We start from the raw sequence: 26594 nt of genomic DNA, 5'->3' as shown, positions 1-26594 counted from the left end.
AATCCACCGAATCTGTTACCTTTCATCTGAACCTTTCATCTGAACTATCTGTTGCGATCGGGAGAGTGAGCCATCAGTTATTGTTTATAGTTATTACCTCGGAGCGCGGCTTGGAGCGCACGCTTCAGACCTATTGTGTAATGTGAATGGACAATGATCACGGCCCTACGGATCCTAATAGGCCAATTATGCAATCGAGATGGTTAATATGTAATGAAATTACATGTACACATGAAGACACTTGAAAGGGTGAAATAAGAAAGTCATTGTTTGTTGAACTGATCGACTCTGATATCCAACTAATGGCAATTATAGATTGAATAACCGATCACTGTTTGTATTATTCTTTCAGGATTTATGATAAATAGTTACGAGCCTAAATTACTCACCGATGATTCCTATTGACTTATTCATGAACTGGATTGTTGAATTCCCAAAATTATGTTAATAATGAATGATTGTTATGATTTGATCTTTGTGATTATGAATTTGATTGGATACATGTTATTCTGTTTCCTTTGTTTTGCAGCACAGACTACCCAGTAAATATACCACTTTATGGTTCAATGAATTCCTGCCTCAGTCTCATCCATTCCTCTGTCACCTGACCCGTGACCACGTGACCACCTGCCACAATCTGCAGGGGGCATCCAGGGGAAAACCATTGATATGATCATGTTGCTGGTATACACTCACAACGCACACACTTCCTAACTCCACTGTCCCTCTTTCACTCACCTAGGCACTTGAGTACGGTCACACTCTCTGAGCTGCACTGGGTCTTACTGGAAAAACAGAGAATGAAGGCTTATACTTACTGCCAACACACACACAGACAGTCTGTGGACCTGAGCACAGAACCAATTGTATATAACATGCTGGAAATAACTTCAGAAAATGAAATTACACAGTAAACCGGTTCAAATGAGGTTCTTCTCTGTATAACACCAATGGGAAAGTTTAATGTATGCTCTCATCTGTACCATGTACAAACCCAGTCAGGCCCTTATGTAATTGAGAAACATGACATGGACCGAAGTGAAACATGAGATCACAACTTGACTTATGAACCAGAGCAACGGACACTGCTGTGCCACCTACTGTCCTGCTGCCAAGACATAAACAATCAACACGCGCTTACGAAACATGCTTTGGTTAGTGCCGCCGAGCAACATGCGTTTCTGAGGGAAACGCAGAATTAGCCTAATATCTTGGCACCTTCCATTGTTTCACATGACAAATACTGTACCATGAGCCACTTTGGGGGTATACCTCCAGACAGTTAGTTCAAAGGCTTCAGTTCCTATAGCAGGAAAGGAGAGACATTCAACCATCATAGCCCTGTTGACAGCTTTACATCCTTGTGGTGGCATACCGTAGGTTGATGGCAGAATCAAGAATTTGCGTTCTTAACTCAATAGTGCTTGTAAAAAGGTCTTTGGTTGTATGGGCAGACGTTAGAAGAAGAACTGGCTGCTGCAGCTGTACATTAGAACTTTAACAAAAGACTGGCAGACTGTTAATGAGCACAGTTTTATTTTCTGTCAGAAAGTGATGGCCAAATGGTTCACCTGAGGAAGGTGGCATTGTGGATCTTGACAGTCTGCTGGCGATCAGGTTGACCGAAACCAGGTTAGCCTGGAAGGCCGGCTCGACAGAGGAGAGAGGCAGGGATCTGGCACTGACGTAGCTGAGCGAACAAGAAGGAACCACACAGACATTTACAGTTTATTGGGGCAAATAGTGTGAATTTTCATTGGCTGCATATGAGAGGCGAGGCAGTGGGTGGGTTTGGGATGTTCAGAGGGTATTATCCTGACATTCTGTAACTAAATCCACTGACAGTACTACCCATTCATGTACAATCCATGTATAAAAGTGGACACAGGATCCTAATATACTTGGACCACAACGGAAATAAATCTGTTGACATTATTGTGCTTTATCCACAATAATTTTGAATGTTTGTCTTTGATTTCATGTGGCTGAGTCAACTTTATTTGTATTTTATAAAAGTAATTCATTATTAATCCAAACATACTCCTAACATTAACTAGGAAGATCTTAAAGGGATACTTCGGGATTTTGGCACTAAATCTTTATCTACTTCCCCATAGTCAGATGAACTTGTGGATACCATTTTTATGTCTCTGTGTCTAGTTTAAAGGAAGTTAGTGGTAGTTTTGTGAGCCAATGCTAACTCGCGTTAGCACAATGACGAAGTCTATGGGTATCTATTATGCTAGCAGATACCCATAGACTTTCAGTCAATACGCTAATGCTAGTTAGCAATTGCGCTAGCGCTAGTTAGCAACTTCCTTCAAACTGCACGCAGAGATATAAAAATGGTAACCACGTGTTCATCTGAGTCTGGGGAAGTAGATAAAAGGACTCATTACCAAAATGATCCCCAAATGGGAACGTGGCCAGATCCGTTGTGAGAAACTGCCAATGGTATAACTGAAAATCTTGACCTAATTAGAGCGTTGGCTGTTTGGGCTGGTGATTTTTCACTTCATTTAATGCCAGGCTGATTTTCATGGGATTAGCAATAATTAATGGGACCTTTGGATGCAGACACCCATTAGGAAGCCCTCTCTCTGAATGCTGAGTAAATGTGGGAGTATTACAATGAGGAGGGAGAGAGTTTTATCACAAACTGCAGAGTCATGTCGATGTAATAGGCTCTTTCTCCTCAGGCCCTGTGGGAGAATGGTCTCTATGGTGGAATGATCTGTATTCTCTGGATCTCTTGACATTGCTCCACTTACCCTCACCCTAGTCATCCACCATGCCAGCCCCGGTGAACCTCTGACCCTTCACTTATCTTTTTACCCCTGTCACAGAGAACTAATTCAATTCATTTCAATTCCCAACTGTGTACCTGGAGTATCGCAGCTGTTAGCAGGCAGAATAACCCAGCGTGTGATCCCAGTTGGCGGAGCACACGGTCTTCCATACACCCCTACAGTTGATCTGCAGCACAGAGCTCCTCCCACTCAGACGCACTTGAGGGATAGACAGACAGACAGATAGGGAGACAGACATGTCAGTGACTTTCTATATGATGTTCCCAACTGAGATACTGTGTGTCATTGGTGTGTGTACAGGTTACTCAGTGAATCGTCTCGCCTATCTGACCTAGCCTGGGGACGAGGTTACACAGTGAATGATGTGGATGAATGGTGTGAGGGAATTTCAAGCCCTTTATCAGGGTTACAGTGGGAGAGCGTTTTTAGTCGCGTATGCACGTGGGAGAGAAGTGTGCATCTCACCACATTGCAGTTCGTCCTAACCCGTCTGCGCAGTCGCCGACGCCATCACCCTGCGCAGATCCGGCGACACACACAGTGGGTGTGCTACAGTGGAACTTCCCCATGCAGCTGACTCCCACTTTGGAAACAAGGACGACACACGCATGAACATACATACACACACACATTGTTACACACAGCGGTGGAATTGGGAAAGAAGTCGTAGTGAAATCCTATGATTCTATGTAAAAAGCGCATGTCACAATGATATGTAATGCCATGTTCCTGGTTACGCACGCAACTTGCCGTGTCATTCAGACCTCAAGAGTAACTTACTGCGCCCTGTCTCCTGTTTCACATACGACACACGTCACCTCTTACAATCACAGGTACACAGTACAGAACGATACTATTACAATAACACTACGAGCCACTCAGACACTGTATATCCTAATCCTAGTACTTGATACTATATTCTAACACACAACAATGCCTGTTCTAATAGATCGATAACACTTTATAATACTGCCGCATAGTGTCAAGTGCACGTGTCCTTGATTTCAATTCAACGACACATGGGTCGATATAACTGCAATAGACAGATTATCTTTCTGCAATAATATGGTTGATAATGACTATGTAATAACAAAGCCACAAACAGTGTTCCCTTACCTCCAAGCCCAATGCCTAGGACTAGACTCAGGGCCAGTAGACCACACGCAACAACCACCAGCAGCAGCCAGTGTGCCAGGAGCTGGTTGCATAGGGTCTTGGTCTCCATCCGAAGCACCAGAAATGAACCATGAGAGAGAATCTAAACAATGGAGGACAGTGCAACACTGGCACTAGCAAGGCCATAAACCATGAAGAGCCACGGTTAGCCCCATCACAACATATAAGGCACTCATAGATAGGGCAAGGGGGTTTTCCTGAGTCTGTGTCCAGACCACGAAAAACTTGACGCATAGATGAAGGAGTCATTGTGTCCTCTGGGGCTTCCATACCGTGCATGAAGGGCCGGACCTTGATGAAGAGCATTGGAAGGGAGGTAGCTGGGTGGGGGTGAGCAGGCCCTGGCTCTTTGGGATGGGGGCAGGGGGCTCCTGGGGCGGAGCGGTGGGTACATGGGGGTCCTGGAGGTCCTGTGAGAAGAAGCCGCTGGTCTGGCTGCTGAGGGAGCTGACATTGAAGGTGGTGGGGATCTCCACGATTGGCAGGTCCTCGTTACTCACAGACTCAACCTCAATACGGGCCCGGTCCGTTCCCTCTGCCCCAGACACCTGTGTGTAAGAGATAGAGAAACAAATAGAGAGACAGAGAGAAATGGAGGGAGGGCGTGCGTACGAGAGAGAAGACGGATGGCGGGAGAGAGAGAAAAAGATAGAAAGAAAAAGCGATGGGGATGAGTCTTCCATGTCAGTTGTTCATTCATCTAAACAGCGTTGGTGTTAAAACACGCAGACCTCGGGAGGTCAGTCTGGCTACACACCTTCCTCTCTTCGGCTGATCCATCAGCAGCAGTCTTGTCACTATCAGGCATGGCCATATCTCCTCACCCAGCTAATCATCTTGGTTTATGGTAGTAAGATGACCACCACTGGAGGCTGGTGGAGCGATGGGAGAGTAAGGACTGCACTGACAAACATCCAGGATATAATGCTACTGCCTAGCTGAGTGACTGACCGACCACCACCAATGGAGAACCTGATAGCATACTCCCTGTATATTGCTCACAGACCAATTTCCTAGCAAACTGTATTCACTAACTGACAAAATTGAGCTTTGTAATCCGAATGCCCGACAAACTCAGTGACTGGGGTCTCTCTCTCTCTCTCTCTCTCTTCAAACATTTCTAAAAACCTGCTTTTGCTTTGTCATTATGGGGTATTGTGCGTAGATTGATGAGGGAAAAAAAGATAATCCATTTTAGAAGAAGGCTGTAAAGTAACAAAATGTGGAAAAAGTCAAGGGGTCTCAATACTTTCTGAATGCACTGTATCTCCTGGCATATTACATAATTTATGCAGCAGCATACAATACATCTTTGGACTCACCGTTGTGCTGTGCTCACTTGAACAGGAAGGTGGCGCAGCGGTCCTTCTTGTGGGCAAATTTTGTAATCTGGCATTCTCTGGATTTATGGTGCTTTCAAGACAACTGGTCGAATCATGACGTCAGTGATCTTCAAGTCGGAGCTCTAGAAAGAGGTCAGAGTTCCCGGCTTGGAACTTTGAGTTGGATGACAGTTGAAAACGTATTTTCCCAGTCGGAGCTCATTTTCTTCTGAGTTCCCAGTTGTCTTGAACTCACTGAAGTCTGAGATTTCCCAGTTCCGAGTTTATAGTTGTTTTGAACGAGACAGAAGTCTTGCTGGATTGACAGCATGGCCAATATATTCATCCTTTTCTGGCCCATAGTGTTACATATGAATGTTCAGACAGATGTTTTAAATCCTTAAACCAAGACTTGGACCACATTTCCTCTCCACCGAATAGCAGGGGAAGCAAAATAGTGATTCCTTTGCAACGCTTGCAGTTAGCTACTGATTCCTTCCAAACCACTCATTGTTGAATTTGCGATTTCCAACTTGTTGTGTAATGTTTATGGCCAATGAGCACAGATACATTTTATCTACAGTATAATTTATCTTCATATGACAAGGATTTGCCAGTAGATTGTCGGCGTGATTCATGATGATGACTGCTTGTCTAGCTTGCTAGCTAAGGTTTTGAATGTATGATGTTGACATGATCAGTCCAATCAAAGCTATGGTAGATATAACGTGATTTGACATCATTTTATCGGTGGCCAATGACCTTGAGCCTTCTTGGATGGGCACTTCTAATGTAAATCTATGGCAGCACCCAACGGGGCTTGAACTTTCTAGCGTTCCCTGTAGATTTTGCGGTGACGTAGGGTCCCCATGAGTGACAGAACACTGAGCCAATCACAGCGCAACTAGAGAACCTTACCAACCCCTACGCTCTGTATTTTCCACTGGCTACCCCTCCATTTAATTAATTAATTAATTTAACCCTTATTTTACTAGGTAAATTGACTGAGAACACGTTTTCATTTACAGCAACGACCTGGGGAATAGTTACAGGGGAGAGGATGGGGATGAATGAGCCAATTCATCACAGAAAGCACTGAGCTAGGCTGAAACAACTGCATTTTGGAGCTGCCTTACTCAATAAAGCAAAAAAGAGACCATGTTTGTATGCGGCTTTATCAACTCAATACATTTTTTTTATATTGTTTGCAAACTGATATGTGACACGTTTTAATGCCAAAATAACATGCTCTGCCCCATCTGCCCTGAATGACAGATCGCCACTGGCCATGTGTTTGTGAATGGTCTTTCTCTTTCAACAACTCGCCATACAAGTGTAGGAATGAGGAGAGGGAATTCATAAATGAGGACTATGATGTAATGGCAATATCTTACCAGCAGATGTCAGAACCTTATTCTTTGTTCAATCCTACAGCTAAAGGTTCTCTATTCGCTATATCTAAATGTGTCTTTGTCAAAATCATTTGAATCCTATCTCCTATCTCCTAGCTTCCTTCTCAACTGTATTGACGGAGAAGGTCCATGATCCCTCCTCCAATGGATTTTGAAGAAGGAGACGAGGAGAGAGGCTGCAAGGAATCGAGGAAAGATTAATTGAGAAAGAGACCTGGACGTAGAATTGTCCACACAGCCTGTGACACAGCCAGGCTCCAGTTAAACTATGGGAACCATGCTCATACAGAGCAACCCAATCTCCCATGAAGACAGCTAACTAAAAGCTAGGAAAAAGCTAAATCAGTGTTGGGTAGTTTGGCAGCTATGATTCAATTTCACAGTTTTGGGTACAGTGATATCACGAAGCCAAAGTTAGTCTCCCCTTTTAATCCCCTCCTCTTCCTCCTCCTCTCAGCTCTCTACTCTCAGTCACGACTGTGCAGATAAAGACTGTGTGACTCAGCAGCCCGAATTGAGTAGCAAGCACAGTCAGAATGAACACCTCAAATAACCACAACCATCCGGCTTAAATGCATCCATTATAATGATGTCTGTTATAATGGTGATTGGTTAACGCGATAGTTGGGGTCGCTATGGAGTCAGTTTGGGGGGTGAGTGTGTAGCAGATGGGGATTTGTGACGCTTTCTCCATTGCCTGAAATTTAAAAGAGGTACGGCTAAGCAAGCATCGTGACGTCTGTTCACATCTTCTCGCCTTGCCTCCTCAAAAGAAATCTGAAAAAATTTGAGAGACCTTGGATCTTGTCCTCCAATATGGTCGAGAAAGCGGCGAGGAGTACAAGCCGATGAATCGCGAGTGACAAATTGAGAAAGAACCCTCGTCTTGACTTGGTCAACTTGTTGACCTTCCTCTCTGTAGATTGGGTTAGTGCTCTAAGTAATTTGCTGCTCGATATTCCCAAGGTTAAAATTGTCCATTATTCCAAGTCTAATTGAGAAGAAATACTGTCAAATATTTTTTCTCTCTTTCAGTATCATCCCTTTCCAGCTAGACAGTCTATAGGTGGTCTAGACTAGCCTACATAAAATCCTATCACACTGTGAAAAGAGTTTGGCTTGATTCAGTGGGCTCTATTGCATGTGTGTGTGTGTGTGTATTAGCTGAAGGCTGCTACAGGTCCCATTATCTCCCAGTGATGGGGTTATACTGTTCTGTACCCAGTCAGTGTCACATTCTCAATATCCTACTGTACATTCATATCCATACATCTTCCATTGAATCCCTCTAGTCCATGTTCACATCATTTTGTATGCGTGACCATTCAGAGAGCCTATACATTAGCACCATTCCCCATCTCCCCTACTATTTCTGATAGAGGATGTTCACAACGCGACAAAGATAACCTGGGATCCAAGCTCTGCAGGCTGCCGTGCAGGTGGTGTCAGGGCCTCTACGATAAACCGACAAGGGACAAGGCCAAGCACACATCATAAAGGAGCCCACACACAATCCCAATGTTTTGAGCTGCTGCCCTCCAAGAGGGTCCCACTGTTCAGCAAGAACAGGAAGGAGGCAAGTTTAATTTCATCAGCCATCGGGCTGCTGAACAGTGGGACATAGGATGATGCAGCCGCAGAGACTTTGAATATGTGAAAATGTAGCCTAAATGTGTGACTTGCGTACTAACTTTCCAGTTTTCCGTGCTGCATGTAATATATTGTGTTGTGTTTGTGTATTTGTATGCTGACGTCACGAAATGCCTTTCCATGTAAATGGCCAATAAAGTATACATCCGTGTTATTCAGGATTCTTGGGACGTCCCTACCCCATTGAAGTTGAAATGCACAATGGTTATGGTAAGGGTTAAGGTAAGGGTTAGGTAAGGGTTATGGTTAAGGTTAGGGGTTAAGGTTAGGATTAGGGTTTAGGGTAGGGCATAGCTGCGGTAAGTAGTTTGGGGGTGGGCATGCTGCAAAAAGAATTTGGCCCGTGCTACAGACATCAGCTAACACAGGACTAGTAAATTGCACTACCCATTGCACTACTTTGTGATTTATTTTTGACTAAATGTATTTGTATTTGAGTGTTTACCAGCATTTGTAACTTGAGTCTCATAATTATTTGTACAAAACAGTTAATCTGATAATACTTGTTTGATATACGTTTTCCAGTTTCTTGAAATACTTTGCAAATGCAACATATTTCTATGTAAAAACTTAAATGGTCTATTCATTCCTTTTACTAAATGCTCTTATCCAGAGGAACTTACAGCAGTAAGTGCATACATTTTCTTTCTGGTCCCCCTTGGGAACCCTAGCATTGTAAGCACCATGCTCTACCAAATGAGCATCATCATCTCATCATAAACCACTTGATGTCTCAATGTACTCAATTACTGTATTGTGCATCGTTTTTCTTGATGGTGATGGAAAGTCTACAGGTACAAACATAGATGACCAGCCTATGTACAATACAGTAATGTACATTAAGTGGTTTGTAAGTATGCTAAATTAGTACTGCACAAACAGTGGTTGTTTTCCATGTTATTTGATCAAGAAAAATATTTAATTTGATGTGGGCATGTTTTAGGTCTTTGCACATAACTTTACAGGAATAGTAAAGGACCAGTGCACTACTTTGTAATTGGTTTTATTTAGATTATTATTATTTTTTATTCAGATATTTCATGGGGTGCTACAGCACCCCTTCTTCCCGCGCCTATGGCGTAGGGACGTCCCAAGGATCCCAGATAGCAACCAGATAGCAAAGACCACAACGTATAACATAATAAAAGACCCCAACCAGATTCCCACACTGCCTCTTGTTCCAAAGAAATGTCTAGTGTCCTCGCTCTGCTTGCTCCCATTACAGTCCTTTTAGACAGGGTTCTTTGCTTCTATTAATAATTCTATAGTAACAAAATCCCTGGCTCCAAATGTTTGGCTCCACCTACAACATTTGTATTCATTTCATTCGAATTAGCTCCATGCTTCTTGTGTGCGCACAACACCTGCCCTTGAAATCCACCGATAACATCGTAAAGGACTACGGGTGGTTTGCATAGAAGCAACACACTTTTTTCTATTTCACAATATTGCTGTCACGTCCGTTCCGTTATTGCGCTTGTGATGTCAGTGGATTTAGGTGCCCGTCACGAATGCCTGAAGAATAATGATGTGTCTCGTCAATGAGCGTTTCTGTGTGGGTTCTATGTCCTTCAGTTTTGTGGCTGGATTCTGATTTTACCCTCACTGAAAACACCTTGGATTGTGGACTCGGGATCGCTGCTTTACGTGCAGTCCTGAACACAAAACCTGCGTTTGTTTTGCGTGGATTGTGTAGCGTGTTTTATTCTAACTTTATGCACGAAATGGAATGCAGAGTATTGTCAATTCAGAGTCATGTTGTCAGGGGATATGTTGGCAATAAATCGGCATCATTTCCGTTACAGGTAGGTATCTATTATATTCTGATACAATGTTTTGATGAGCTAATGTAACGCAATTGTGCGCCCGTGCAGGTAGCAAAAGGTCACATGGCAAATACCCTTATGGCGCTCGCAGTGGTGATGACAATCCCTGAACACCAAATAAATAGAGATGATAGTGTATTTTACATGTAACAATCATTAGACATATTGTTATCAGCAGTGATAAATTGCGAGAATATTCATTACATGATCATGCCTGTCGGATTATGCAGAACCCTGTAGTATGGACGTATGTGACATTCGTGAAGAACATTCGGATTTTACTCTTGCAGCAACGCAATCTCGTCAATAGGGTCCGTGTGTCATCCGTTCATCCTCTTCCTCCTCGTAATCAATACCATCGTGACATCACCATTTTCTCATCCTCCTCATCACATTAGACACTGCTGTGATTTGGGTACCATGGTGGTCATTAGTTCCCTGAACAACATTGTTTGTCATCCAAATGTACAGGTCCGTCATAGATGATGACCGTAAAGGCGTTTCAATTAGCTGGGAATCCTCAGTTTCTGCTGTCCTCAATTAGCTGGGAATCCGATGTTTATGCTATCCTATCAGTCAAGAAAGACAGCAGAGAGATTCTACATGAATGACTGACGTATTTAGCGTATATTCCTCTGACTGACGTCACTAAAGAGGAGACAGGAGCTTTTAATATAATTATCTTGATTAAACCCTGAGGCCAAAAATAATTCACTAAAATGATTTACCTCCTGTTTCAATTGGTTATATCCAGTGGCGATTTTAGCATGTAAGTCTTGGTGTGGCAAATGCATGCCAGCAAAGCCATTACACAACACAACACTAAACAATACATTAATTGTACTATGATGGACTGTTAGGGCCTACATAAAGCTGTCCCTTTCTTTTCAGCACCATGGAGTGAATCCTTACCACTGCTACACCTGGCTACATAAGTAGAGCCTTGTCTGGCAGCTAAACAGTTCATTCAGCCTCATTTACTGCCCTTTTAAAAAACATAGCTGATATGGCTGACTTGCTTAAACAAATGTGGTTTCTACTGACAATTGAGATGTACAAACTATGGCATAAGGGGACGAAAAGCGGATAAGAGGCAATCCGTAATTCCGATTAAGACATTATTGAGCGAGTCTAGACAGACGTAGTCAATATAATTATTTGTTCAGCACTTTTGAAATGTGCAGCGACAGGGCTGTTCTTACAGTATTCTCCCTGTACACCAAGTCAGAACCGTAGGATGAATAAAAGGGGGAATATAAGCAGACAATGAAAGCTCTTACAATATTCAATGATGACATTTCTCTAAAACAGGCTATAGGCTACATGTGCACCACCAAATCAGAACAGTAGGCTAAGTTATGGGGGGAAAGGGACCAAATGATTAGGGAGAGGCACACGGGCTACTAACAGCTTACTACACAACATACACTTAGTATAACTTTCTTAGCTACAGTATACATATCTCCCTGGCATATTACATCATTTATTCAGCAGCATACAATACATTTTTGGACTCACCTTGTTGTGCTGTAATCACTTGAACAGGAAGGTGGCATGGCGGTCCTTCTTGTGGGCAAATTTTGTCATCAAACTTTGTGATCAAAGTCTGCCATTCTCTGGATTTATGGTGCTTTCAAGACAACTGGGAACTCAAAAAAACAAGGTTGAATCATGACGTCAGTGATCTTCAGGTTGCAGCTCTAGAAAGAGGCCAGAGTTCCCGACTTGGAATTCCGAGTTGGATGACTGTTCAAAACGTATTTTCCCAGTCAGAGCTCGTTTTTTCCGAGTTCCCAGTTGTCTTGAACTCACTGAAGTCTGAGATTTCCCAGTTCCGAGTTTCCAGTTGTTTTGAATGTGGCAGAAGTCAGGCTGGTTTGACAGCATGGCCAATGTATTAAACCTTTTCTGGCCCATGGTGTTGCATGTGAATGTTTATCCTTTTAAGCTTGGAAAAGAGACCCTTAAACCCAGACTTGGACCACATATCCTCTCCACTGAATAGTAGGTTGGTGATTGCTTTGCAACACTTGCAGTTAGCCACTGATTCCTTCCAAACCACTCACTGTTGAATATGCGATTTCCAACTTGTTGTATAATGTTTATGTCCAATGGGCGATGAGCATCAATACGTTTTATCTATAATTTCTCTTCATAATGACAAGGATTAAAAATCATTTGCCAGTAGATTGTCCACTTGATTCATGATTATGACTGCTTGTCTAGCTTGCTAGCTAAGATTTTGAAAGTATGATGTTGAAATGATCAGTCCAATCAAAGCTACAGTCCAAAGTTTGGACACACCTACTCATTCAAGGTATTTTGACTATATTCTACATTGTAGAATAATAGTGAAGACATCAACACTATGAAATAACACATATGGAATAAAGTAGCAATCAAACAAGTGTTAAACACATATTTTAGATTCTTCAAAGTAACGACCCTTTGCCTTGATGACAGCTTTGCACACTCTTGGCATTCTCTCAACCAGCTTCACTTGGAGTGCTTTTCCAACAGTCTTGAAGGAGTTCCCACATATGCTGAGCCCTTGTTGGCTGCTTTTCCTTCACTCTGCGGTCCAACTCATCCCAAACCATCTCTATTGGGTTGAGGTCGGGTGATTGTGGAGCTCAGGTCTTCTGATGCAGCACTCCATCACTCTCCTTGATCAAATAGCCCTTACACAGCCTGGTGGTGTGCTGGGTCATTGTCCTGTTGAAAAACAAATGATCGATGGGATGGCGTATCTCTGCAGAATGCTGTGGTAGCCATGCTGGTTAAGTGTGCCTCGGATTCTAAATAAATCAGTTACAGTGTCACCAGCAAAGCACTCCCACACCATCACACCTCCTCTTCCAATCTTCACAATGGGAACCACACATGCAGAGATAATCCTGCGGCTTTATTTACTCTGTATCTCACAAAGACACGGCGGTTGGAACCAAAAATCTCAAATTTGAACTCATCAGACCAAAGATAGATTTCCACTGGTATAATGTCCATTCCTCATGTTTCTTGGCCCAAGCAAGTCTCTTCTTATAATTGGTGTCCTTTAGTAGTGGTTTCTTTGCAGCAAATTGATCATGATGGCCTGATTCACACTTTCTCCTCTGAACAGTTGATGTTGAGATGTGTCTGTTAATTGAACTCTGTGAAGCATTTATTTGGGCTGCAGTCTGAGGTGCAGACTGCAGACTTATCCTGTGCAGCAGAGGTAACTCTGGGTCTTCCTTTCCTGTTGCGGTTCTCATGAGAGCCAGTTTCATCATAGCTCTTGATGGTTTTTGCGACTGCACTTGAAGAAACCATCACATTTCTTGAAATATTCCAGATTGACTGACCTTCATGTCTTAAAGTAATGATGGACTGTCATTTCTCTTTGCTTATTTGAGCTGTTCATGCCATAATGGACTTGGTCTTTTACCAAATAGGACTATCTTCTGTATACCTGCCCTACCTTGTCACAACACAACTGATTTGCTCAAACTCATTAAGAAGGAAAGAAATTCCACAAATGAACTTTTAACAAGGCACACCTGTTAATTGAAATGCATTCCAGGTGACTACCTCGTGAAGGTGGTTGTGAGAATTCCAAGAGTGTGCAAAGCTGTCATCAAGGCAAAGGGTGGGTACTTTGAAGAATATCAAATATCAAATATATTTTGATTTGGTTACCACATGATTCCATATGTGTTATTTCATAGTTTTGATGTCTTCACTATTATTCTACAATGTAGAAAATAGTAAATAAAAAAATAAAAAACTGGAATGAGTAGGTGTGTCCTTTTGACTGGTACTGTATGATGTGATTTAACGTCATTTTATCTGTGTCCAATGACCTTGAGCCTTCTTGAATGGACACTTCTAATGTAAATCTATGGCAGCACCCAAGGGGCTTGAATTTTCAAGCTCTCCCCGTAGATTTTGCAGTGACGTAGGGTCCCAATGAGTGACAGAACACTGAGCCAATCCCGGCGCAACTAGAGAACATTACCAACCCCTACGCACTGTATTTTCTTCTGGCTGCCCCACCGCCACAGAAAGCACTGAACTAGGCATTTTGGAGCTGCCTTACTCAAGAAAGCAAAAAAGAGACCATGTAACATTTTGCATGTTATTTTGGCATTAATACATGTCAAAAATCAGTTTGCGAACAATGTAAAAAATTATTATTGAGTTAATAAAGCCGCATATAAACATGGTCTTTATTTTGCTTTCTGACACCAAGTTAGAACTGTACGATAAATAAAGAGGGCATATAAGCAGACAATGAAAGCTCTTAAAATATTAGATGATAACATTTCTCTAAAACAGGTTATAGGCTAAATGCGGGGCTCAAAACAGGGACTCTGCCCCACCTGCCCTGAATGACGAGTCGCCACTGGTTATATCAATCTGTTGCATGTGAAGTCATGTAAGTAAAATCTATTAGTGTGGGTACTCTAAGTCAAAACCGTTGCCTTCTATTTATAGAAAGGTCAAGTCATGTTTAAAAATACAGTGCAGGAGTCAGTGTAAACATGAGGCTTTCCACCAGGTACATTATGTCATTTCAGTTGAAGACTACTAGGAACCCTATTGTACAGGTAGCTGAAACTGCTAGTCCAAATATAAGTAAAATGGCGGGTCATTTAAAACGTGTAGTGCTGTACTAGCTTTGTGGACTATTTCCACCGTATGATGTGGACTTAGACAAATTAAATGGGCCCCAATAGCCCAGGGGACCCTCACTGTTAGTCACTGACTCAACAGCTTTATAGGTACAATACATTTCAGAATTGCATGCATTAAACACTACGAAAAATGTATTTTTAGTTGTGGAATAATACAAATGTATGGGGGGAAAATGTCCCTTTTCGGGGCTGGTTCAATGGCATTTTTAAATGGACCACCAAATCTCTAAATCTGGCCCTTTGTATAGCCTAGATCAGTGGTGTTCAACTCTTACCCTACGAGCTCCGGAGCCTGCTTGTTTTCTATTCTACCTGATAATTAATTGCACCACCTGGTGTCCCAGGTCTAATTCAGTCCCTGATTAGAGGGGAACAATGGAAAAAAAGCAGTGGAACTGGCTTCGAGGTCCAGAGTTGAGTTTGAGGGGCCTTAGTAATTAACCTACCCACCAGTGGAGGCTGCTGAGGGGAGGACGGCTCATAATAATGGCTGGAACGGATCAAATGGAATGGCATCTGATTCCATTCCACCAATTCCACTCCAGCCATTACCACGAGCCGGTACCCACATTGTTCGTCTTCTTCGCGATGCTTTGATTAATGCTCTGTCTGTCTCTTCCACAGGTGCTGGGGTTTGAGGTGGATTCAATCAACTCGGTACAATTCTCCAATCATACAGGTACATATAATGTACAGCAGGGTTGGGGTCAATTCTATTTACATTTTAGTCAATTCAGGAAATACACTGAAATTTTACCTACCAAGAGAATTCTTGTCAGTTATAGTCACAGCTGTGTACATTCCCCCTCAAGCGAACACCAAGATGGCCCTCAAGGAACTTCACTGGACTTTATGTAAACTGGAAACTATGTATCCGGAGGCTGCATTTATTGTAGCTGGGGATTTTAACAAAGCAAATTTGAGAACAAGGCTACCCAAATTCTATCAGCATATTGATTGCATGACACGCAGGGCTAATACTCTCGACCACTGCTGCTCTAACTTCTGCGATGCATACAAAGCGCAATCCACCTCATTTAACCATGGAAAGAGGTCTGGAAATATGGCTGAAAATGAACAGTGTAGTTATTCCCTCCGCAAGGCAATCAAACAAGCGAAATGCCGGAACAGGGACAAGGTGGAGTCACAATTCAACGGCTCAGAAATGAGACGTATGTGGCAGGGTCTACAGGAAATCTACAAAAACAAAAACAGCCACGTCACGGACACTGACGTCACGCTTCCAGACAAACTAAACACCTTCTTTGCCCGCTTTGAGGATAATACAGTGCCACCGTCGCGGCTCGCTAACAAAGCCTACGTCTCCTTCTCCGTGGCCAACGTAAGTAAAACATTTAAACTTGTTAACCCTCGTAAGGCTGCTGGCCCAGACGGCATCCCTAGCTGCGTCCTCAGAGCATGCGCAGACCAGCTGGCTGGTGTGTTTACGGACAGATTCAATCACTCCCCATCCCGGTCTGTTGTCCCTACATGCTTCAAGATTGTTCCTGTACCCAAGAAAGATGAGATAACTGAAATAAATGACTACCGCCCCGTAGCACTCAATTCTGTCATGATGAAGTGATTTGAGAGGCTAGTCAAGGATCATATCACCGCCACCTTACCGGCCACACTAGACCCACTTCAGTTTGCATACCGCCCGAACAGGTCAACAGATGACGCTATCGCCATCACAGTGCACACTGCACTACCCCCGCTGGACAAAAAGAATACCTATGTAAGAATGCTGTTCATTGACTACAGCTCAGCATTCAACACCATAGTACCCTCCAAGCTCATCATCAAGCTGGAGGCCCTGGGTCTCAACCCCGCCCTGTGCAACTGGGTCCTGGACTTTCTAATGGGCCGCCCCCAGGTGGTGAAGGTAGGAAACAACATCTCCACTTCGCTGACCCTCAACACTGGGGCCCCACAAGGGTGTGTGCTCAGCCCTCTCCTGTACTCCCTGTTCACCCACGACTGCGGGGCCATGCACACCTCCAACTCAATCATCAAGTTTGCAGACGACACAACAGTAGTGGGCTTGATTACCAACAATGACGAGACAGCCTACAGGGAGGAGGTGAGGGCACTCGGAGTGTGGTGTCAGGAAAACAACCTCTCACTCAACGTCAACAAAACAAAGGAGATGATTGTGGACTTCAGGAAACAGCAGAGGGAGCACACCCCTATCCACATCGAAGGGACAGCAGTGGAGAAGGTGAAAAGTTTTAAGTTCCTGGGCGTACACATCACAGACAAACTGAAATGGTCCACCCACACAGACAGTGTGGTGAAGAAGGCGCAACCTCCTTTACACTTTACTCCCCTTTGACCTCCTCCTGCGCCTCACATAAATCCATCCAGGTTACAGCACCAATGTTACCAACTGTAGTTTGAACCTGGGTCTCTTGTATGTCACAAGACTGTGTAGGCCGGCTTAGTCTCAGGAAAGGTTACTAATCAACATGCGAGCAAGGTTCTCTGAACCACCCTTGTTAGAGGAGCCCCGTTTTGAAGTCAGTCAGTCTCACAGTAATCTCGCTCAGATATCCAGGGATTCTATGAAGACTGTCAGGCTGTGTCCCAAACCATGGACCCCTATTCCCTATATAGTGTCCTACTTTTGACCAGGGCTTATAGGTCTCTGGTCAAAAGTAGTGCACTATGTAGGGAATAGGGCGTCATTTTGGACGCAACCTCCAGGCACCGCCAATCACAGCCCAATCACTTCGCTGCCTGTTCACGCCTCGCTGCCGCACGAGTCACCTGTCGGCGGCCCAATGAGCCCATCACATCCACCGCAGAGGAAACTCCAGCTCTGCTGTGATGTCAATAGTCACAGCAGAATTTACTGGATGCGGCTAGGGCTATTGTGTAACAATTGTGCCTAACGTTTTGGGGTTGTGGACACTGTTATAGCCTAGGATGGGAGGGGGCTGTTGGTCTTCGAGCTGAAGGTGAATGACATGGTAGACACCAGTGTGTTTGTGTGTGCGCACGTCCGTGTGTGTCTGTGAAAGAAACATGTGAATGAGTGCTAATTGCGATCACACCACTCTCAGGCTCCTCTCGGTTTCCGTCTCTCACTTCATGTATCGCTCCGTCTGGAAAACCACGGATGCCTGCCTCACCCTGATGAGCAGCGTGTGCAAGAGGGAGAGGAAGTGAGGGATTGTGAGGGAGGGAGATTAAAAGAGAGCAGAGGGAAAAGTAAACTGTGTGTATCTGACGTATGTTTGAGGAATGACCCTATCTATTGCACCGCGTCAGTCAACATATGAATCAGCCAGCCTCTTGTGCCCGTTGGTGTGTTCTTGCGAAGTGTTCATTCATGGGCAGATGTCCTGGAGAGCACAACCGTGTCATAGAGCCAGCTTGGCTGTGCTGACCTCACCCACTTGAATGATCCAGGTCGCCCTTGCGAAAGAGGTTTTTAACCTCAAAGATCTTTCCTGGTTAAATAACGGTAAGCATTTATCTAGAAGGGTCTGTACTGTTCAACGAGGGGAGGCACTGTCCTGCTATCGTCACCCCTATACATCATGATGGCCAAAAAGTGCATAATGATTAAAAGACCCCATACACATCGCTCATGAATTATCCATCCCTGAATGCCTTCAAATGTGTTGCCACCTAAATCAGACTCATTCCTCCGGTTATTTGTGTTGTTACCTGCCATTCTTATGTCCCTGCACTGGGTTAATGGAAACTTGTTTTTGAAAAGACTTGGCTCAGACTTATCCTTTATAAGCAGTTCCATTTTGGCTAAGGATAAGAGAATACCACCTCTTTACTACTGCTTAAGGGTGCCCATTGTTCCAGGTTTTTAACTGTAGATTCTTTAGAGACGGGAACATGCAATATCGATTGGATCATTACTGTATCTACTGACTCGGTAGTCTTTTTTCTCATAAGCACGCAATCACACACAGTTAATTGAGTTTCTGTGTGGAACATCACACATCATTTACATTCTGGAACATCATAGCAATGGAGGCCAAAACCCTGCCCCAGTCATGAGGGTCTCTCCGCTCATTACACATCAAACATTACTGCAATGAGGAGGATTCAGACTTTATTTATGTGAATGACTTAGGCTAGCCACTGCAGTTTTATCTCTGGTTGTGTACCAAATGGCACCCTATTCTCTATAGTGGCAAAGGGCTCTGGTCAAAAGTAGTGCACTATATTGGGAATGGGTACCATTTGGGATGTAACATTTTGTCTTTTCCTTTGCCCAATAGTATTCTTGCAAGGTTTTAAAGAACAGGGTTTTTTGCTGTGTGTGTGTGAAAGTGTCTCTCTGTGTTAGCTTTAGGGGGGCAAAGAGAAGCAGGGCCTGATGGGTAGATTCAGCTCAAAACACAGTGGCGGTTATCTTCCCAGTGGGGAAGGATACGCAGCGTCTATCTCTGTCTCTTCTTCACTCTGCACGTGCTGAAGAAAACGTGTGTGTGTGTGTGTGTGTTTGTGTATGTGTGTGTGTCTTGGGTTGTGACGAGCTGAAAATGCTCTTCCCAGCAGCGAGTTATGCAATTGCGACAGCAGAAAATTATGACGAATAGAGCCAGCCCTTTCTCTCCTTCCTTGGCTCCCTCCCCCCTCTATCTCACACACACACACACACACACACACACACACACACACACACACACACACACACACACACAGACGAGCAGCGGCAACTCTTTATTGCTCTCAGCCCCTCAGGCTTTATTCTGGCCTGTTACTAGGCAACCAGCACCACACCATGTGATCTGCTGGGTGACTCACCTGAAGTGTGACATCACAATTCCTGCGGCACAGTCTCACTGTGGCTGGGGGCTTCTCTAGGCCTCCTCTGTGTAGAAAAAAACATCAGCTGTTAACTGTTTTTTTTTTTCATCATTTAAACCATAGAAATGAATTAAGATACTAACCTATGTTGTGAACTGTCAGTTGCTCTGATTGTGTCCCGATTCTCCACACTTTCCCCAAAGTTGCACTGGCTCAATCCCTGTCATAGATTTAAAAGCATTGGTGGAGGGAGCCACCATTGTTAAATCCATTACAGGGGAAGTGTTGTCACTCTGTTGTGGAAATTGTCATGTTGTCTCCCTGACCCCTCACCTCTAACCCCTGACCTCTGTCCTAGGCTACTCCCACTGGAAAGGCCAGGTGCTGACCGCTGACGAGCTGCACGTCCTCTACGAGGGGATCAAGCTCAACAACGTCCACCACTACGACTATGTTCTTACAGGTGAGACGCACACACAGAAAGAAGTGAAGGGTAGCAGTGCTAGCAGACGGGATGGTTGTTCGTTTATATCAAGTATTTATTTATGATTGGTTAGACTGCCTTGTACACATTCACTGCTAAAAGCGGAATTGCAGTATACAGACAAAAAAGAAACAAGGGAAAAAAATGGGATAACAGTTAGCTAGCTGAAGAAACATTTTATAGAGAGCAGCTAGCTAAGTCAATAGCTTCAGAGAGTGCCTGCTTCTGGTCAAGGCGTAGATGGATATGAGCCTCATGAAGTCACCTAGACAGGGAGAAGACAGGAAGCAGTAGGTGGATATGAGCCTCATGAAGTCACCTAGACAGGGAGAAGACAGGAAGCAGTAGATGGATATGAGCCTCATGAAGTCACCTAGACAGGGAGAAGACAGGAAGCAGTAGGTGGATATGAGCCTCATGAAGTCACCTAGACAGGGAGAAGACAGGAAGCAGTAGATGGATATGAGCCTCATGAAGTCACCTAGACAGAGATGGTGTCGGCTGCAGGGTTTACAGAACCTAATGTCAGTCAGGCTGTCAGATGTTCGCCCGTAGCCACTGTTCTGTGGTGGCCGTCGTGCTCTGCTACCCCTGGCCCAGAGAGAGAGAGACGGAACAGAAACGCTGGCACTCCCTGATGGATTGCGTCTCCTCTCCTATCACCTTGAGAGGGAGAGGAGAAGAGAAGAGAGAGGGAGAGAGAAAGAGGGAGCAGGCACGCAGAGGAGAGGAGAGAGTGAAGGTCATGGTTTTATTCTTTCCGAGTCCTTGTGAATCCGTCGAGGTGTGAAATGTGGCTAAACTGGAATGTGTTGGAACAGCTACATTCTAGTTACCAGACTATTGGTTGGTCAGCTCTTTTATTAAGACTGCTAGACATTTGGAAGTAATTGTTACGGACACACTAGAGTAGTTGAGACTTAAGAGGTGAGTACAGCTAAAAACATCAGTTAGGCTACGTACTGTATATCACCAACAGTGAAAAGGTTCACCTTAAATAGAATCTTAGGAGTGACCAAGACTATTAGCGTGTGAGACAGACAGCATTTGTCAGTTGAAACTTTGTCTGTAAGACACATAGCTTAGAAATGGGACTTACAGATGTATCTGCGGTCGCATACATGGCATGAGGTACACTGCGTATATCATCAATAAGTGGATAAACTGAGTAAGTGAAGTTTGAGTTAGAATCTAGCCGTGCCAATTTGCTCCCTATTCCCAACTCTTCCCGTGGCCCTACATCTTCGTAATTTACAGATCGGTAAAATGTAAGAAATATGGTGGAAGCTCAACTAATACACTGCTCATGTAGTGCATAGGGATGTGTGAAAGTCACTCCTTAGTCTGAAGTGTCCCCACTTGCGCTGCCAAATAGCTAGCTTCAGGAGGGCGGTCATGGATGTTTGCAAGGCAGAGGTCCTGTGTTCGAGCCCTCGGTATGTGCCAAGACGCTAAGCAAGCAGTGTGACGTTATTTACACTCATACCTATCCAGACCCTTCAGATTGGCAAAAATCTAGGGTTACGGGCTAGGAAGGGAATTGGTGTTGAGACAGTTAGCCCCTGTGTGTTTAAATTAGCCATGAGGACATGGGCTTTCCCTCACTGAGAGCCTGGTGGCCGAGCACAAAAGTGAGGCACCCACACAAACAAGCCTTACATCAGCATTCCCATTGAATCTTCTCCCTCTCTATCTTCCTCTCTTCTGGCCCTTATCTCCTACCTACTGTACGTACAGCCAGCACTGCGGAGACAGCGGTCCTGCTCACATGCACACAAACACTGCAGAAAAGACTCCACCTGCCTCTATGCAAATACAATGAGAATCTCAGGCGTGACATGGTCCATGAAGAAGCATTAATTGGGGCCACTCTGAGAAAGCACTGACACCCTCACTGTCACACCATGATCCCTGATCCTCTCATTAGAGCCCTGGGTGAGGGGTTGTTTTTGTCTGCAGTGAACTGTATTAAACTTTGAGACATTGAGGAGTTGGTTTTGACCCAGAATCATCTTCTCCCCTCAGGGTACACTCGAGACACTTCCTTTCTTGAGATGGTTGTGGACATTGTACAAGAGCTGAAGAGGGCCAATCCTAACCTTGTGTATGGTGTGTATCCCTCGCTATGTCACCCCTATGTGTGTGTGTTTTGCACATCTGTTCAAATTGACAGGGTGGGGTTCGACCACTGCTGATCACAAGTTCAAGATGCCTGTATGGGTTATTGTTAGGGCCAATAGTTTTTCCTGACCACCTGACCTGACCAGGGAGAACTGGTCTGGAAAAACTCCTGGCCCTAGCTATTGTATCATCCTCGTCAGGTTGGGGTTGGTAGAAGCGTAAGGACACAAAGAAAAGAAACGCCTCACACTCTCATGCCTCCAAAGCAATACATTTAATAGATTTTATTTTTATTTCATTTTATTTTTATTCTCCTTTATTTAACCAGGTAGGCCAGTTGAGAACAAGTTCTCATTTACAACTGCGACCTGGCCAAGATAGAGCAAAGCAGTGTGTCACGTCCTGACCCTAGTAAGATGTCATTTTCTATAGTAGAGTAGGGCAGGGCGTGACGGGGTGTTTTGGGTTGTTCTATGTTTGCTATTTCTATGTTTAAGTTCTAGTTTGTCTATTTCTATGTTGGGATTGTTTGGGGGTGATCTCTAATTGGAGGCAGCTGATCCTCATTGCCTCTGATTAGAGATCATATTTAAGTAGGGGTTTTTCTTATTGTTGTTTGTGGGTTATTATCTTTTGAGTTGTGTGTTTTCCACTCTGCGTCACGGTTTGTTGTTTTTGTATTTTCAAGTATTTGGTGTTTTGCTAACGTTTCACAATAAGTAAAAGATGTGGAACTACAAACCTGCTGCATTTTGGTCCGATCCTTCAGACAGCCGTGACACAGTGCGACAAAAACAACACAGAGTTACACAAGGGATAAACAAAAGTACAGTCAATAACACAATAGAAAAATATATGTACAGTGTGTGCAAATGTAGTAAGATTAGGGAGGTAAGGCAATAAATAGGCCATAGTGGGGGGAAAAAATACAATTTAGCAATTAAACACTGGAGTGATAGATGTACAGAAGATGAATGTGCAAGTAGAGATACTGGGGTGCAAAGTGGCAAAAAAAAAAATAACAATATGGGGATGAGGCAGTTGGGTGGGCTATTTACAGATGCAATGATCGGTAAGCTGACAGCTGTTATTCGACAGCTAAGCTGCCTTCAGCTGGGTTTCAGGGTAATGACAAGCTTGATGTAGAATATAGCTTGCCGTATGCTTCCAAGTCGAAACAGTTCATGCATATACAGTGAGGGAAAAAAGTATTTGATCCCCTGCTGATTTTGTACGATTGCCCACTGACAAAGAAATAATCAGTCTATCATTTCAATGGTAGGTTTATTTGAACAGTAAGAGACAGAATAACAATAAAAAAATCCAGAAAAACGCATGTCAAAAATGTTATAAAGTGATTTGCATTTTAATGAGGGAAATAAGTATTTGACCCCTCAGCAAAACATGACTTAGTACTTGGTGGCAAAACCCTTGTTGGCAATCACAGAGGTCAGACATTTCTTGTAGTTGGCCACCAGGTTTGCACACATCTCAGAAGGGATTTTGTCCCACTCCTCTTTGCAGATCTTCTCCAAGTCATTAAGGTTTCGAGGCTGACGTTTGGCAACTCGAACCTTCAGCTCCCTCCACAGATTTTCTATGGGATTAAGGTCTGGAGACTGGCTAGGCCACTTCAGGACCTTAATGTGCTTCTTCTTGAGCCACTCCTTTGTTGCTTTGGCCGTGTGTTTTGGGTCATTGTCATGCTGGAATACCCATCCACGATCCATTTTCAATGCCCTGGCTGAGGGAAGGAGGTTCTCACCCAATATTTGACGGTACATGGCCCCGTCCATCGTCCCTTTGATGCGGTGAAGTTGTCCCCTTAGCAGAAAAACACCCCCAAAGCATAATGTTTCCACCTCCATGTTTGACGGTGGGTATGGTGTTCTTGGGGTCATAGGCAGCATTCCTCCTCCTCCAAACACGGCGAGTTGAGTTGATGCCAAAGAGCTCCATTTTTGTCTCATCTGACCACAACACTTTCACCCAGTTGTCCTCTGAATCATTCAGATGTTCATTGGCAAACTTCAGACGGGCATGTATATGTGCTTTCTTGAGCAGTGGGACCTTGCGGGCGCTGCAGGATTTCAGTCCTTCACGGCGTAGTGTGTTACCAATTGTTTTCTTGGTGACTATGGTCCCAGCTGCCTTGAGATCATTGACAAGATCCTCCCGTGTAGTTCTGGGCTGATTCCTCACCGTTCTCATGATCATTGCAACTCCACGAGGTGAGATTTTGCATGGAGCTCCAGGCCGAGGGAGATTGACAGTTCTTTTGTGTTTCTTCCATTTGCGAATAATCACACCAACTGTTGTCACCTTCTCACCAAGCTGCTTGGCGATGGTCTTGTAGCCCATTCCAGCCTTGTGTAGGTCTACAATCTTGTCCCTGACATCCTTGGAGAGCTCTTTGGTCTTGGCCATGGTGGAGAGTTTGGAATCTGATTGATTGATTGCTTCTGTGGACAGGTGTCTTTTATACAGGTAACAAACTGAGATTAGGAGCACTCCCTTTAAGAGTGTGCTCCTAATCTCAGCTCGTTACCTGTATAAAAGACACCTGGGAGCCAGAAATCTTTCTGATTGAGAGGGGGTCAAATACTTATTTCCCTCATTAAAATGCAAATCAATTTATAACATTTTTTACATGTGTTTTTCTGGATATTTTTGTTGTTATTCTGTCTCTCACTGTTCAAATAAACCTACCATTAAAATTATAGACTGATAATTTCTTTGTCAGTGGGCAAACGTACAAAATCAGCAGGGGATCAAATACTTTTTTCCCTCACTGTATTATGACAACATTTTGTTTGTTTGGTCTTCAGCAGGTTCTTTTTGGGCTGTTTGTGCACACAACATTTTGTCCTGAGGCAAGCCGAAGTTCGGTAGGCGAAGTCTAACCCCCTTTGTCGGTGATTGGTCAACAGTACTGCTCCTAGTAGGAGTGAGAACATGAAGTGTTGTCAGTCAACAAGTGACGACTAGTTTTCATGCACATTTTTTCACATGAGAAATACTGCACCAAACATCTTAGTCATATGTAAAATTGCTTGATTAAGACTTCCTTGGCAAAAACTGCAAAAATAAATTACTTTCCTTGATTTACAGAGCATTTGGAAAGTATTCAGACCCCTTTACTTTTTCCAGATTTTGTTACTATTATTCTCAAATGGATTAAATCGTTTTTTCCGTATTCAATCTACAGACAATAATCCATAATGGCAAAGCAAAAACTGTTTTTTTTAGAAATGTTTGCAAATGTATGGAAAATAAAAACTGAAATATGACATTTACATATGTACAGTTGAAGTCGGACATATACATACACTTAGGTTGGAGTCATTAAAACTCGTTTTTCAACCACTCCACAAATTTCTTGTTAACAAACTATAGTTTTGGCAAGTCTACTTTATGCACGACACAAGTAATTTTTTCAACAATTGTTTAGACTGATTATTTCACTTATAATTCACTGTATCACAATTCCAGTGGGTCAGAAGTTTACATACACTAAGTTGACTGTGGCTTTAAACAGCTTGGAATATTCCAGAAAATGATGTCATGGCTTTAGAAGCTTCTAATAGGCTAATTGACATCATTTGAGTCAATTGGAGGTGTACCTGTGGATGTATTTCAAGGCCTACCTTCAAACTCAGTGCCTCTTTGCTTGACATCATGGGAAAATCAAAAGAATTCAGCCAAGACCACAGAAAAAAATTGTTGACCTCCAGAAGTCTGGTTCATCCTTGGGAGCAATTTCCAAACGCCTGAAGGTACCACGTTTATCTGTACAAACAATAGTATGCAAGTATAAACACCATAGGACCACGCAGCCGTCATACCTCTCAGGAAGGAGACGCGTTCTGTCTCCTAGAGATGAACATACTATGGTGAGAAAAGTCCAAATCAATCCCAGAACAACAGCAAATGACCTTGTGAAGACGCTGGAGGAAACAGGTACAAAAGTAACTATATCCACAGTAAAACGAGTACTATATCGACATAACCTGAAAGGCCGCTCAGCAAGGAAGAAGCCACTGCTCCAAAACCGCCATAAAAAAGCCAGACTACGGTTTGCAACTGCACATGGGGACAAAGATCATACTTTTTGGAGAAATGTCCTCTGGTCTGATGAAACAAAAATAGAACTGTTTGGCCATATTGACCATCATTATGTTTGGAGGAAAAAGGGGGACGCTTGCAAGCCGAAGAACACCATCCCAACCCTGAAGCACGAGAGTGGCAGCATCATGTTGTGGGGGTGCTTTGCTGCAGGAGGGACTGGTGCACTTCACAAAATAGATGGCATCATGAGAAGGAAAATTATGTGGAAGT

The 26594-nt window shown here is 43.6% G+C and overlaps 1 protein-coding gene and 1 long non-coding RNA gene across 3 annotated transcripts in view; one reads left to right on the top strand and one right to left on the bottom strand.

The window, feature by feature from the left end:
• Positions 1 to 1539: 1539 nt before the first annotated feature.
• Positions 1540 to 3400, bottom strand: LOC115195219 (uncharacterized). Its single transcript, XR_003878618.1, has 3 exons — positions 3276 to 3400; positions 2885 to 3008; positions 1540 to 1690 (listed from the first exon to the last, which is right to left on the bottom strand). It is a non-coding gene; the product is annotated as an uncharacterized LOC115195219 (long non-coding RNA).
• Positions 3401 to 9740: 6340 nt separating this feature from the next.
• Positions 9741 to 26594, top strand: part of LOC115195947 (pyridoxal kinase) — a 29713-nt gene continuing 12859 nt past the window's right edge. The window contains exons 1-4 of one of the 2 annotated variants that reach the window (XM_029756308.1): positions 9741 to 10175; positions 15497 to 15551; positions 20010 to 20114; positions 22161 to 22244. In XM_029756308.1, coding sequence (XP_029612168.1) covers positions 9912 to 10175; positions 15497 to 15551; positions 20010 to 20114; positions 22161 to 22244 — 508 coding nt within the window. In that variant the 5' untranslated portion in view covers positions 9741 to 9911. The remainder of the gene's footprint in view (positions 10176 to 15496; positions 15552 to 20009; positions 20115 to 22160; positions 22245 to 26594) is intronic. The other variant, XM_029756307.1, reaches the window with a different exon arrangement.

Source organism: Salmo trutta, chromosome 6 (assembly GCF_901001165.1).
Source record: "Salmo trutta chromosome 6, fSalTru1.1, whole genome shotgun sequence".
NCBI classification, from domain to species: Eukaryota; Metazoa; Chordata; class Actinopteri; order Salmoniformes; family Salmonidae; genus Salmo; species Salmo trutta.
This window is presented reverse-complemented; position numbering and strand designations above follow the sequence as displayed.